The sequence below is a fragment of the Oncorhynchus mykiss genome, chromosome 17 (assembly GCF_057628025.1).
Source record: "Oncorhynchus mykiss isolate SJ-2025 chromosome 17, ASM5762802v1, whole genome shotgun sequence".
Taxonomy (NCBI): Eukaryota; Metazoa; Chordata; class Actinopteri; order Salmoniformes; family Salmonidae; genus Oncorhynchus; species Oncorhynchus mykiss.
Window position 1 is genome coordinate 79002142 of NC_143038.1, and position 15438 is coordinate 79017579.

Below are 15438 nucleotides of genomic sequence, written 5' to 3' on the forward strand. Positions count from 1 at the left end.
TCTACCACAATATATCAGTCATAGAGATATCTACCACAATATATCAATCGTAGAGATATCTACCACAATATATCAGTCATAGAGATATCTACCACAATATATCAGTCATAGAGATATCTACCACAATATATCAGTCGTAGAGATATCTACCACAATATATCACATTAATGGTCCCTTCCACCACCTTCTGGACAAAAAGAACAGCTGCATTTATCCATTTATAACAGAACAAGTTAGTCATTGTAAATGGAGGAGTCAGTAATACAGATACATTAGTGGAACGATTTACCACATCTTTATTTATTGACATTTATGTACAGGTAACATTACTATGGTACCAAGGGTCACTGGGTCATATTGGTCATGCAAGGCAGTACTGCATACAGACAAATAAAACAGTACAGGAACCTTCAATACATTATCAATGATTCATTATTACAAAATAAACTCCTGGATGACTCACATACAGTAACGGTACAATACAACATTTACAAACCATTAATTAAACAATATAACATGTTAGATGGCTGTTGATATAGTTGATATAAGCTGACAGGTTGGTAGAACTGCTGGACACAAAGGTGTTTACAGGACAGATGATCTGAAACGTTATTGAAACTGACCGGTTCTGGTGTTGACACCTTAAAGGAGATGACTGACACCTTAAAGGAGAGGACAGACTGATTAAAGGAGAGGTCTTGCACCATAAAAGAGAGGTCTAACCAAGTTAAAGGAGCGGTCTGACTGATTAAATAGAGGTTTGACTGAGTTAAAGGATAGGTCTGACTGATTAAATAGAGGTTTGACAGATTAAAGAAGGGGTCTGATTGATTAAAGGAGGGGTCTGACTGACTAAAGGAGAGGTCTGACTGACTAAAGGAGGGGTCTGAGTAACTAAAGGAGGGGTCTGACTGATTAAAGGAGGGGTCTGACTGACTAAAGGAGGGGTCTGACTGACTAAAGGAGGGGTCTGACTGATTAAAGGAGGGGTCTAACCAAGTTAAAGGAGCGATCTGACTGATTAAATAGAGGTTTGACAGATTAAAGGAGAGTTTCGACAGATTAAAGGAGGGGTCTGATTGATTAAAGGAGAGGTCTGACTGATTAAAGGAGGGGTCTGACACCTTAAAGGAGAGGTTTGACTGACTAAAGGAGGGGTCTGAGTGACTAAAGGAGGGGTCTGACTGATTAAAGGAGGGGTCTGACTGACTAAAGGAGGGGTCTGACTGACTAAAGGAGGGGTCTGACTGATTAAAGGAGGGGTCTGACTGATTAAAGGAGGGGTCTAACCAAGTTAAAGGAGCGGTCTGACTGATTAAATAGAGGTTTGACAGATTAAAGGAGAGTTTTGACAGATTAAAGGAGGGGTCTGATTGATTAAAGGAGAGGTCTGACTGATTAAAGGAGGGGTCTGACACCTTAAAGGAGAGGTTTGACTGATTAAAGGAGAGGTTTGACAGATTAAAGGAGGGGTCTGACTGATTAAAGGAGGGGTCTGACTGACTAAAGGAGGGGTCTGACTGATTAAAGGAGGGGTCTAACCAAGTTAAAGGAACGGTCTGACTGATTAAATAGAGGTATGACAGATTAAAGGAGGGGTTTGACTGATTAAAGGAGAGGTTTGACTGATTAAAGGAGGGGTCTGATTGATAAAAGGAGAGGTCTGACTGACTAAAGGAGGCGTCTGACTGATTAAAGGACGGGTCTGACACCTTAAAGGAGAGGTTTGACTGATTAAAGGAAAGGTATACTTGTATGTATGAGTGACTGTGGTCAACAGCCACCACAGAGGTATTATTATTGAACAACTGTTAATGATGAAGAACGTACTGCAGACATTTGTACTACACAGGAAGTACAAATGGTGATACAGGAGTCAGGGGTCACCACTCACAGTCACGAATCTGTAATAAAACACATCATCACATTAAGGCTACAACATCTAGAGGCAATGGGTAACATCAACTCAACACAAACATCCATTCTGCTCCACAACACCTACTGATGGAGCCGTCATCTTCATGCATTAGACCATCATATATATCTCCTCCTCCTCACACACTGACCGAGGGCCAAGCTTCACACAGGTAGCTAGCTACAGGTAGTTACAGGTAGCTGGCACTTTGACATCATCACACTCAACTTGCCAATTGAGTCCTCAGAGACACAGAGAGGCAGGGGATGGAGGCGGGACTTGGGAGTTATACAGTTACACACAGTTAATCTCAGACTGGGTCACGTTTATGTCAATGAAGTCATCTGCCAATCCTAGAGCATGTGGGAGAGGACTAATCGGAGAATAGGCTGGCGAAGGACTTGCGGATGTTCCGGATGGTCTCAGCCTTGGCTTCGTCCTCTCCACCCGCCGAGGAGCTGGTCGAGCTGGAGCGGAAGAACGACGCATCTCCCAACGCGCTGAATGCATTGGTCAGGGACTGGGACTTACTGAAACAGACAGAGACATACCGTTAACCCTAACAATAACTCCTAACCTTAACTCCTAACCTGGCCAGGGACTGGTATTTACTGCAGAGACAGAGACATCACATTAAACCTGACTTTAAACTAACCTGGTCAGAGACTGGGACTTACCGCAGAGACATCACATTAAACCTTTGAATGGAAACACTTTGAAGTTTGTGGAAATGTGAAATGAATGTAGGAGAATATAACACATTAGATCTGGTAAAAGATAATACAAACAAAAAAACATGCGTTTTCTATTATTATTATTTTCATCATCTTTGAAATGCAAGAGAAAGGCCATAATATAATACTGCAGTTTTGCGCAATTTAGCGGGGTGTGTGCATAGTTTCACAGTATTTTGCATCAAGTCTGCCCAAATGTGCCGAATTTGTCAATTGATACATTTTCAACTACATAACTACAGAGAGCATACAAGAATCCTATGGTAATACAACATTTAAGTTTACACACTCCCAGGAATGTCATACATGATGGATCATTAGCTTATACACTGACGTTTACACATCTACAGGTGAAGTTGGAAGTTTACATACACCTTAGTCAAACACATTTAAACTCAGTTTTTCACAATTCCTGACATTTAATCAGAGTAAAAATTCCCTGTTTTAGATTAGTTAGGATCACCACTTTATTTTAAGAATGTGAAATATCAGAATAATAGTAGAGAGAATGATTTATTTCAGCTTTTACTTATTTCATCACATTTCCAGTGGGTCAGAAGTTTACATACACTCAATTTGTATTTGGTGCATTGCCTTTAAATTGTTTAACTTGGGTCAAACGTTTCACGTAGCCCTCAACAAGTTTCCCACAATAAGTTGGGTATTTTGGCCCATTCCTCCTGACAGAGCTGGTGTAACTGAGTCAGGTTTGTAGGCCTCCTTGCTCTCATTTGCTTTTTCAGTTCTGCCCACAAATGTTCTATAGGATTGAGGTCAGGGATTTGTGATGGCCACTCCAATACCTTGACTTTGTTGTCCTTAAGCCATTTTGCCACAACTTTGGAAGTATGCTTGGGGTCATTGTCCATTTGGAAGACCCATTTGCGACCAAGCTTTAACTTCCTGACTGATGTCTTGAGATGTTGCTTCAATATATCCACATAATTTTCCGTCCTCATGAAGTCATCTATTTTGTGAAGTGCACCAGTCCCTCCTGCAGCAAAGCACCCCCACAACATGATGCTGCCACCCCCGTGCTTCACAGTTGGGATGGTGTTCTTCAGCTTGCAAGCCTCCCTCTTTTTCATTGTAACATTACGATGGTCATTATGGCCAAACAGTTTTATTTTTGTTTCATCAAACCAGAGGACATTTCTCCTTTGTCCCCATGTGCAGTTGCAAACTGTAGTCTGACTTTTTATGGCGGTTTTGGAGCAGTGGCTTCTTCCTTCCTGAGCGGCCTTTCAGGTTATGTCGATATAGGACTCGCTTTACTGTGGATATAGATACTTTTGTACCCGTTTTCTCCAGCATCTTCACAAGGTCTTTTGCTGTTGTTCTGGAATTGATTTGCACTTTTTGCACCAAAGTACGTTAATCTCTGAGAGACAAAATGCGTCTCCTTCCTGAGTGGTATGACGGCTGCGTGGTCCCATGGTGTTTATACTTGCGTACTATTGTTTGTACAGATGAACGTGGTGCCTTCAGGCGTTTTAAAGTTGCTCCCAATGATGAACCAGACTTGTGTAGGTCTACATTTTTTTCTGAGGTTTTGGCTGATTTCTTTTGATTTTCCCATGATGTTAAGCAAAGATGCACTGAGTTTGAAGGTAGGCCTTTAAATACATCCACAGGTACACCTCCAATTGACTCAAATTATGTAAATCAGAAGCTTCTAAAGTCATGACATAATTTTCTGGAATTTTCTAAGCTGTTTAAAGGCGCAGTCAACTTAGTGTATGTAAACTTCTGACCCACTGGAATTGTGATACAGTGAATTATAAGTGAAATAATCTGTCTGTAAACAATTGTTGGAAAACTTACTTGTGTCATGCACAAAGTAGATGTCCTAACCGACTTGCCAAAACTATAGTTATTATCAAGAAATTTGTGGAGTGGTTGATAAACGAGTTTTAATGACTCCAACCTAAGTGTAAGTAAACTTCCGACTTCAACTATAGATGGCCGGGCGGGGTGGTTGTGGAGCCAGAGGGGGTTCAAACTGTAGAACCCAGTTCCTACATTTGAAAATAAAAATAGATTTTATCAACAAAACTATGCTACATTTTATTTCTGGGACCCTCAAGATGACAAATCAGAGCAAGATTACTGAATGTCAGTACATTATTTACCTTCAGAGGTGAATGTATCAAACCAGTTGCCGTGATTAAAGTGTTTTGTTGTTTTGCACTCTCCTCAAACAATAGTATGGTATGTTTTCACTGTAATAGCTACTGTAAATTGGACACTGAAGTTAGATTAACAAGAATTGAAGCTTTCTGCCAATATAAGATACGCCTATGTCCTGGAAAGTTTGTTGTTACAACGTCATTCTAGTCACATTAGCGCACGTTATCAACAACCGTCCCAGTATAGGGACATCGAGCCCATAGAGGACCCTAAAGCAAACCTGGTCAGGGACTGAGATTTACTGCTGAGACAGAGACATCACGTTAAACCTGACCTTAAACCCTGAAGCTAACCTGGTCAGGGACTGAGATTTACTGCTGAGACAGAGACATCACGTTAAACCTGACCTTAAACCCTGAAGCTAACCTGGTCAGGGATTTGCTGCAAAGACAGAGACATCACATTAAACCTGACCTTAAACCCTAACCCTAAAGTTAACCTGGTTAGGGACTGGGATTTACTGCAGAGACAGAGACATCACATTATACCTGACCTTGAACCCTAACCCTAAGCTAACCTGGTCAGGGACTTACTGCAGAGACAGAGACATCACATTAATCCTGACCTTAAACCCTAAAGCTAACCTGGTCAGGGGCTTACTGCAGAGACAGAGACATCACATTAATCCTGACCTTAAACCCTAAAGCTAACCTGGTCAGGGACTTACTGCAGAGACAGAGACATCACATTAATCCTGACCTTAAACCCTAAAGCTAACCTGGTCAGGGACTTACTGCAGAGACATCACATTAAACCTGACCTTAAATCTAACCCTAAAGCTTACTAGAACAAACACACAGTACATCAGGGTAATGGCTCTGACAACATTATCACCATGTCACCATTTTTGTTTAATGTAGCTAAAGCTCTTACTTCAGCAGTGGATGACCCTTGGGTGCTGGTGGTTCTTCAACCAGAGGTTCAGCTTTAGCTGATTCTGGGGCTGGGGCTGAGACTGGTAGTGGGGATGAGGCTGAGACTGGGGCTGAGACTGGGGCTGCGAATGAGGCTGAGACTGGAGCTGGGGATGAGGCTGAGACTGGGGCTGAGACTGGGGCTGAGACTGGGGCTGGGGATGAGGCTGAGACTGGAGCTGGGGATGAGGCTGAGACTGGGGATGAGAATGGGGATGGGAATGAGGCTGAAACTGAGACTGGAGTAGGCTCTGGAGCAGGCTCAGGTGCCATGGCAGTGCCAGTGGAGGACATGGGCATCATAATAGGGGTAGGGTCTGGGTGAAAGTCTGGGGAAATGACCGTTGGTGGCTGAGCTTTAGCTGGAGACTGGGGCAAGAAAGGGGACTGCACCCTCCCAGGGGACCTCTTTGGGGACAGGGACTGGCCTGGCGCTCTGGATGAAAACACAGCATCAGGACTGGGCTTCAGGCCAAGGGGTGGAAGGGGTGGAAGGGGGGTCTGGGGTTTGGGCTGTATCAGGGGCTTGGAGTTGCGGCGTACAGGAGGTATAGGCTTGGGCTTGGGAGGCAGAGGGGGCAGCTCTGCTGGCTTTCCTGGGGGAGGGGCTGCTGATGGAGACACCTGAGGCTGGGGCTTGGGCTGCTGTGTAGTGGGGGCAGGGGTTGGGTGTGAGGCAGGGGGTGGAACTGGGGGTGAGACAGGAGAAGGGGTCGGGGATAGGACTGGGAGTAAGGCGGGTGCTAGGCTGGAGGTTGGAGCTGAGACAGGGGCAGCAGCTGGGGCTGGGGGTGAGACAGGGGCAGGGACTGAGACAGGGGCCAGGATTGGGGATAGGACTGGGGCTGAGACACAGGCTGGGGCTGGAGCTGGTGCTGGTGCTGGGGGTGAGACAGGAGCAGGGACTGAGACAGTGGCCAGGTTTGGGGATAGGACTGGGGCAGAGACACGGGCTGGGGCTGGAGCTGGTGCTGAGACAGGAGCAGGGACTGATACAGTGGCCAGGTTTGGGGATAGGACTGGGGCTGAGACATGGGCTGGGGCAAGGGCTGGAGCTGGAGCTGGAGCAGGCTTTTGCACCGGGGAAGGGATAGGCTTTGGTACTTGAGCAGAGGTCGTCTTTACCACCGCAGGAGGGGGTGGCTTTGGTGGAGGGGAAGAGGATTGCTTTTGCACTGGGGCAGGGGCTGGCCTAGAGACTGGAGCAGAGTATGGTTTTGCCACTGGAGTGGAGGCTTGCTTTTGAATGGGGATGGTGGCCGCTCTTAAAACTAGAGGGGGTGCTGGCTTTGGCGGAGGGGACACCTTGGGGGCCAACTCTGCTGGAGGCTCCACACTCTGTGGCTGAGTGAGCTGGGCCTGCACGGCACCCCCTAAATGTAGGACACAGAACAGTATCATGTTATAATACATACTGGAAAATACAATACAAAACACAAAATAAAGAAAAACCCTAACAAAAACCAAAAAGCTTTTGTTTAAAATCTTTCTAAATCAAGTGTATGGAGACAGACAGGCAGACAGACAGGCAGACAGGCAGACAGACAGGCAAACAGACAGGCAGACATCACTGGTCTCAGCAAGGGAATAGAGTCAATGTGTTGGAGGGTTAAGAGGGTTAGAGGCTGAAGGTTCTGGTATCTCCAGCAGGGGGAGCCTGCAGGTTCTGGTGTCTCCAGCAGGGGCAGCCTGCAGGTTCTGGTGTCTCCAGCAAGGGGAGCCTGCAGGTTGTGGTGTCTCCAGCAGGGGGAGCCTGCAGGTTGTGGTGTCTCCAGCAGGGGGAGCCTGCAGGTTGTGGGGTCTCCAGCAGGGGGAGCCTGCAGGTCGTGGTGTGGATCAACATAACAGGAGGATTGACCAGATCAACATGGTGGTTAGCCTGCCCTATGGGATCAATAGTCTTATGTTCATCAATGTATGTCATAAACATCCCAATGGTTGCTTGTGACTCAAATAAGACTTAAAGACATCATTAAAACATAATTTACACCAACATATACATGAAAAAACATAATGTGGTTTTATGCAGGGAGATGTGGGATAATGTGTTGAATATCGTATATGTAACCTCTTCTATATGTTGTATTCTATGTAGTTCTATATGTAGTAGATTATATCTTTATACATTCCATATGTAGTATACTCATATAAAAAGTATTGCAGCTACAGGTTCTAAAGTGAATGAGAGCATCAACTGGAAGCCAGTAGAGTGTACAAGGAGCGGGGTGACATGGGAGAACTTGGGGAGGTTGAACAGACATACCGTAATATTCCAATTTATGTCTGCAATGTATAAACACAAGCAGAGAATCAAACTATAATTCATCTGAAAATATGTCTCATCAACTGAGATGAAGGAGCAGAGCATAATATGTGGTCTACATTACTGTACTATGTATTACTGTACTATGTATTGCTGTACTATTTATTACTATACAATGTACTACCATGCACTATGTATTACTGCACTATGTATTACTGTACAATATATTGCTGCATGTATTACTGTACTATGTATTACTGTACTATGAATTAGACTTTTGGAGGATGGCCTGGTGTCAAGAAGGGCAGCAAAGAAGCCACTTCTCTCCAGGAAAAACATCAGGGAGAATGATATTCTGCAAAAGGTACAGGGATTGGACTGCTGAGGACTGGGGTAAAGTAATTTTCTCTGATGAATCCCCTTTCCGATTGTTAGGGGCATCCGTAAAAAATCTTGTCCGGAGAAGACAAGGTGAACGCTACCATCAGTCCTGTGTCATGCCAACAGTAAAGCATCCTGAGACCATTCATGTGTGGGGTTGCTTCTCAGCCAAGGGAGTGGGCTCACTCACAGTGTTGCCTAAGAACACAGCCACGAATAAAGAATGGTATCAACACATCCTCCGAGAGCAACTTCTCCCAACCGTCCAGGAACAGTTTGGTGACGAACAATGCCTTTTCCAGCATGATGGAGCACTTTGCCATAAGGCAAAAGTGATAACTAAGTGGCTCGGGGAACAAAACATCGAGATTTTGGGACCATGGCCAGGAAACTCCCCAGACCTCAATCCCATTGAGAACTTGTGGTCAATCCTCAAGAGGCGGGTGGACAAACAAAACCCCACAAATTCTGACAAACTCCAAGCATTGATTATGCAAGAATGGGCTGCCATCAGTCAGGATGTGGCCCAGAAGTTAATTGACAGCATGCCAGGGCGGATTGCAGTGGTCTTGAAAAAGAAGGGTCAACACTACAAATATTGCATCAACTTCATGTAATTATCAATAAAAGCCTTTGACACTTATGAAATGCTTGTGATTATACTTCAGTATTCCATAGTAACATCTGACAAAAATATCTAGACACTGAAGCAGCAAACTTTGTGGAAATTAATATTTGTGTCATTCTCAAAACTTTTGGCCACGACTGTATGTTTTACTGTACTATGTACTGCTGTATGTAGTAATGTAATATGTATTGTTGTACTACGCATGACTGCACGTATTACAGTAATATGTATTATTATATATATTACTGTACTATGAATTAACGTATGTACTAAGGTACTATGTATTACCATATACCACTATATTTGACTGTATTTATTATTGTACTATGTATTACTAGTAGTATGTATTAATGTTTGTATTACTGTACTCTTTATTACTGTACTTTGTATTACTGTATGTAGTACTATGTATGTATTACTCTACTGTGTATTACTGTATGTATTACTTTACTATGTATTACTGTATGTATTACTCTACTATGTGTTACTGTATGTATTACTATTGTGTGTATTACTCTACTATGTATTACTACAGTATGAATTACTGTATGTATTACTGTTTGTTTTACTGTATTATGTATTACTATAAGAATTATTGTACTACGTATTGTAGTATTGTACTACGTATTATTGTATGTATTTCTCTACTATTAATTTCTGTACCATATGTTAATTTATGTATTACTGTACTATGTATTACTGTACTATGTATTACTGTATTTATTATCATACTATTTTTTACTGTACTATATATTACTGTACTGTAATATCTATTACATATTACGGTACTATGTATTATTATATGTATTACTCTACTATGTTTAACTGTACTATGTATTACTTTATATATAAATGTACTATGTATTACTGTACTATGTGTTACAGTACAATGTATTGTTGTATGTACTACTGTACTATGTATTACTGTACTATGTATTATATTGTGTTTAACTTTATTTTTTTATTTTTTTATTTCACCTTTATTTAACCAGGTAGGCTAGTTGAGAACAAGTTCTCATTTACAACTGCGACCTGGCCAAGATAAAGCATAGCAGTGTGAACAGACAACACAGAGTTAGTTACACATGGAGTAAACAATTAACAAGTCAATAACACAGTAGAAAAAAAAGAGAGTCTATATAATTACAATTTTGCAGATTAACACTGGAGTGATAAATGATCAGATGGTCATGTACAGGTAGAGATATTGGTGTGCAAAAGAGCAGAAAAGTAAATAAATATAAACAGTATGGGGATGAGGTAGGTAAAATTGGGTGGGCTATTTACCGATAGACTATGTACAGCTGCAGCGATCGGTTAGCTGCTCAGATAGCAGATGTTTGAAGTTGGTGAGGGAGATAAAAGTCTCCAACTTCAGCGATTTTTGCAATTCGTTCCAGTCACAGGCAGCAGAAAACTTGAACGATAGGCGGCCAAATGACGTGTTGGCTTTAGGGATGATCAGTGAGATACACCTGCTGGAGCGCGTGCTACGGGTGGGTGTTGCCATCGTGACCAGTGAACTGAGATAAGGCAGAGCTTTACCTAGCATGGACTTGTAGATGACCTGGAGCCAGTGGGTCTGGCGACGAATATGTAGCGAGGGCCAGCCGACTAGAGCATACATGTCGCAGTGGTGGGTGGTATAAGGTGCTTTAGTAACAAAACGGATGGCACTGTGATAAACTGCATCCAGTTTGCTGAGTAGAGTATTGGAAGCTATTTTGTAGATGACATCGCCGAAGTCGAGGATCGGTAGGATAGTCAGTTTTACTAGGGTAAGTTTGGCGGCGTGAGTGAAGGAGGCTTTGTTGCGGAATAGAAAGCCGACTCTAGATTTGATTTTAGATTGGAGATGTTTGATATGAGTCTGGAAGGAGAGTTTACAGTCTAGCCAGACACCTAGGTACTTATAGATGTCCACATATTCTAGGTCGGAACCATCCAGGGTGGTGATGCTAGTCGGGCGTGCGGGTGCAGGCAGCGAACGGTTGAAAAGCATGCATTTGGTTTTACTAGCGTTTAAGAGCAGTTGGAGGCCACGGAAGGAGTGTTGTATGGCATTGAAGCTCGTTTGGAGGTTAGATAGCACAGTGTCCAAGGACGGGCCGGAAGTATACAGAATGGTGTCGTCTGTGTAGAGGTGGATCAGGGAATCGCCCGCAGCAAGAGCAACATCATTGATATATACAGAGAAAAGAGTCGGCCCGAGAATTGAACCCTGTGACACCCCCATAGAGACTGCCAGAGGACCGGACAGCATGCCCTCCGATTTGACACACTGAACTCTGTCTGCAAATTAGTTGGTGAAACAGGCAAGGCAGTCATCAGAAACACAGAGGCTACTGAGTCTGCCGATAAGAATATGGTGATTGACAGAGTCGAAAGCCTTGGCAAGGTCGATGAAGACGGCTGCACAGTACTGTCTTTTATCGATGCCGGTTATGATATCGTTTAGTACCTTGAGCGTTGCTGAGGTGCACCCGTGACCGGCTCGGAAACCAGATTGCACAGCGGAGAAGGTACGGTGGGATTCGAGATGGTCAGTGACCTGTTTGTTGACTTGGCTTTCGAAGACCTTAGATAGGCTGGGCAGGATGGATATAGGTCTGTAACAGTTTGGGTCCAGGGTGTCTCCCCCTTTGAAGAGGGGGATGACTGCGACAGCTTTCCAATCCTTGGGGATCTCAGACGATATGAAAGAGAGGTTGAACAGGCTGGTAATAGGGGTTGCGACAATGGCGGCGGATAGTTTCAGTAATAGAGGGTCCAGATTGTCAAGCCCAGCTGATTTGTACGGGTCCAGGTTTTGCAGCTCTTTCAGAACATCTGCTATCTGGATCTGGGTAAAGGAGAACCTGGAGAGGCTTGGGCGAGTAGCTGCGGGGGGGGGGGGGGGTGGAGCTGTTGGCCGAGGTTGGAGTAGCCAGGAGGAAGGCATGGCCAGCCGTTGTACTGTACTATGTTTTACTGTACTTTGTATTAATTAATGTATTACGGTACTACGTATTATTGTATGTATTACTGTACTATGTACACTACCAGTAAAAAGTTTTACCACATTGTAGAATAATAGTGAAGACTTCAAAACTATGAAATAACACATATGGAATCATGTAGCAACCAAAAAAGTGTTACACAAATCAAAATATATTTTATATTTGAGATTCTTCAAACAGCCACCCTTTGCCTTGATGACAGCTTTGCACACTCTTGGCATTCTCTCAACCAGCTTCATGAGGTAGTCATCTGGAACGCATTTAAATTATTAACAGGTGTGCCTTCATAAAAGTACATTTGTGGAATTATGGCAAGAACAGCTCAAATAAGCAAAGAGAAACGACAGTCCGTCATTAATTTAAGACATGTAGATAAGCATGATCCATATAAGAGATTAAGGTAAGAAATTTAGCTTGGGCTAAGGCTAGATTGACAGATTGAATTGTGTATCTGAGAGTGGTGGAAATTCAGTTCAATTCTTGAAAGTGGTCAAATCTTTGATAAATAAACCCCCCCCCCCCCCCCCCCCCCATTTGTGGTATTTTTGATAACCATTTTTCCTCAGCTGGCCATCTGTTTGAAAGAATGGTTTCTGAAAATACCTCAAGTTCCACTAGGAAGTCCTTTATTCACTGCTAAAAAGATAGTTGAGAATAATGTCCCTCCACTCACTCTTTTTTCCATTTGAAACATTTCAATTGCAAAAAAGTTATGCAAAAAAATCCACAGGAGCTGATTTGCTTGATCTCTTTCTACATTTTGTTGCAGTAACATGTACATGTTTAAAGTGGTGGTTTTAATACAGTAGACAACAAATTGACAATACAAAATTCATAACAGTTACATACAGTATACAGTGCACTTTTGCGTGCGTCCTCCGAAACACGACCCTGCCAAGCCGCACTACTTCTTTACACACTCCTCGCTTAAACCGCAAGCCAGCTTACCAATGTGTCGCAGGAAACACGTACACCTGGTGACTGAAGTCAGCTTGCATGCGTCTGGCCCGCCGCAAGGAGTCGCTAGAGCCCGACAGGACAAGGACATCCCAGCCGGCCAAACCATCGCCTAACCAGGGCGACGCTGGGCCAATTGTGCGCCGCCTCATGGGTCTCCCGGTCATGGCCAGCCTGGGATCAAACCCGGGTCTGTAGTGATGCCTCAAGCACTGCGATGCAGTTAATTTGACCACTGTGCCACTCAGGAGGCCAGCCTGAGATTTCTAACTGGCCAATCACTTGGCCTGAACCTGACTGGTTTCTACAGTAACACCATTACGGTCTAGGATGTAATGTAAACAACCTTGAGATTGGCGCCACTGTCCGGGGTTCTTGGTTGGCTCTGCCACTTCCCTCTGAAACAGACAGAGACATAGACATACATCATGACAGGTAGCACGGGCCTAGTTACATGGTGGAATAGCTCAGGTATCAGGTAGCACGGGCATAGTTACATGGTGGAATAGCTCAGGTATCAGGTAGCATGGGTATAGTTACATGGTGGAATAGCTCAGGTATCAGGTAGCATGGGCATAGTTACATGGTGGAATAGCTCAGGTATCAGGTAGCACGGGTATAGTTACATGGTGGAATAGCTCAAGTATCAGGTAGCACGGGCATAGTTACATGGTGGAATAGCTCAGGTATCAGGTAGCACGGGCATAGTTACATGGTGGAATAGCTCAGGTATCAGGTAGCACGGGTATAGTTACATGGTGGAATAGCTCAGGTAACAGGTAGCACGGGCATGGTTACATGGTGGAATAGCTCAGGTATCAGCAACATAATCAGCAGTACAATACAGGTCTGTGACAGCTGTAACACATATTTAAGTTTTTCTGGATTGCTAAGACACTTTTAATGAACTGGGGTCCACTTGATCCCCATCAGAACCTAATGAGCACAACAGTATTATTTTTAGCTAAAGTGTAAGCAATTTCTCATTGCTTTCACACACAATGCAAATGCAAAAGCTGATACAAATTACTCCCATGAATGTGAAGCTCTTCTTCTCTTCATGTGCAAAACTTATTGTTCAATTAGACCTTATTCATGCATAAAAGAGGCCACCTCTGAATTTCTTTTTGCAAGAATGGACCAAGTAAGAGGCCAAGGGCAAGGACAAAGGAGAGATAGAGGGGCCCATAGAGGAAGAAAGTTCAGCTCTAAGTTCAAATGGAAAAAGTTCAAGAAAAGCCTTTTGTTTCTGGATATTCATGCTCTTTAGTGACATTCTTTCTGCATTGGTCATCTTTGGTCAAATCATTTTTGGAAAAAATAATATAGCCCATGCTGTGATAATATTTTTACCTATTATGGTACATACTGTAATTATATACTAAGCTATATGAAATTGTTTTAATAAGGTCATACCAAGGATAATTTAGCTGTTTGAATATATATATATATATGTATAAATATATATATACATACAGTACCAGTCAAAAGTTTGGACACACCTACTCATTCAAGGGGTTTTCTTATTTTTTTCATAATTTTCTACATTGTAGAATAATAGTGAAGACATCAAAACTATGAAATAACACATGTAGGTTACCAAAAGAGTGTTTAACAAATCAAAAAATAATTTATATTTGAAATTCTTCAAAGTAGACACCCTTTGCCTTGATGACAGCTTTGCACATTCTTGACATTTTCTCAGCCAGTTTCATGAGATAGTCACCTGGAAGCATTTCAATTAACAGATGTGCCTTGTTAGAAGTTAATTTGTGGAATTTCTATCCTTCTTAAATTTGTTTGAGTCAATCAGTTGGTTGTACCAAGGTAGGGGTGGTATACAGAATATAGCCCTATTTGGTAAAAGACCAAGTCCATATTTGGTCAAGAACAGCTCAAATAACCAAAGAGAAACAGTCCATCATCACTTTAAGACATGAAGGTCAGTCAATCTGGAAAATGTCTAGTTCTAGTGACAGACACATCTCAACCTCTCAAGAAACACGAGCAATGGACATTAGACCGGTGGAAATCGGTCCTTTGGTCTGATGAGTCCAAATTTGAGATTTTTGGTTCCAACCACCATGTCTTTGTGAGATGTAGAGTAGGTGAACGGATGATCTCTGCATGTGTGGTTCCAACCGTGAAGCATGGAGGAGAAGGTGTGATTGTGTGTGGATGCTTTGCTGGTGACACTGTCTGTGATTTATTTAGAATGTAAGGCACACTTAACCAGCATGGCTACCACAGCATTCTGCAGTGATACGCCATCCCATCTGGTTTATTCTTAGTGTGACTATAATTTGTTTTTCAAGAAGACAATGACACAACACACCTTCAGGCTGTGTAAGGGCTATTTGACCAAGAAAGAGAGTAATGGAGTTTTGCCTCAGATGACCTGACCTCCACAATCACCCAACATCAACCCAATTGAGATGGTTTGGGATCAGTTGGACC

At 43.0% G+C, this 15438-nt stretch overlaps 1 protein-coding gene across 3 annotated transcripts in view; it reads right to left on the reverse strand.

Annotated features, from left to right (window-relative positions):
• Window positions 1–272: 272 nt before the first annotated feature.
• Window positions 273–15438, reverse strand: part of LOC110494842 (uncharacterized) — a 289407-nt gene continuing 274241 nt past the window's right edge. For all 3 annotated transcript variants that reach the window (XM_036950994.2, XM_090206547.1, XM_090206548.1), the window contains 3 exons: window positions 13328–13379; window positions 5713–7126; window positions 273–2445 (listed from right to left, as the gene is read on the reverse strand). In XM_036950994.2, the coding sequence (XP_036806889.1) occupies window positions 2289–2445; window positions 5713–7126; window positions 13328–13379 (1623 nt within the window). In that variant the 3' untranslated portion in view covers window positions 273–2288. The remainder of the gene's footprint in view (window positions 2446–5712; window positions 7127–13327; window positions 13380–15438) is intronic.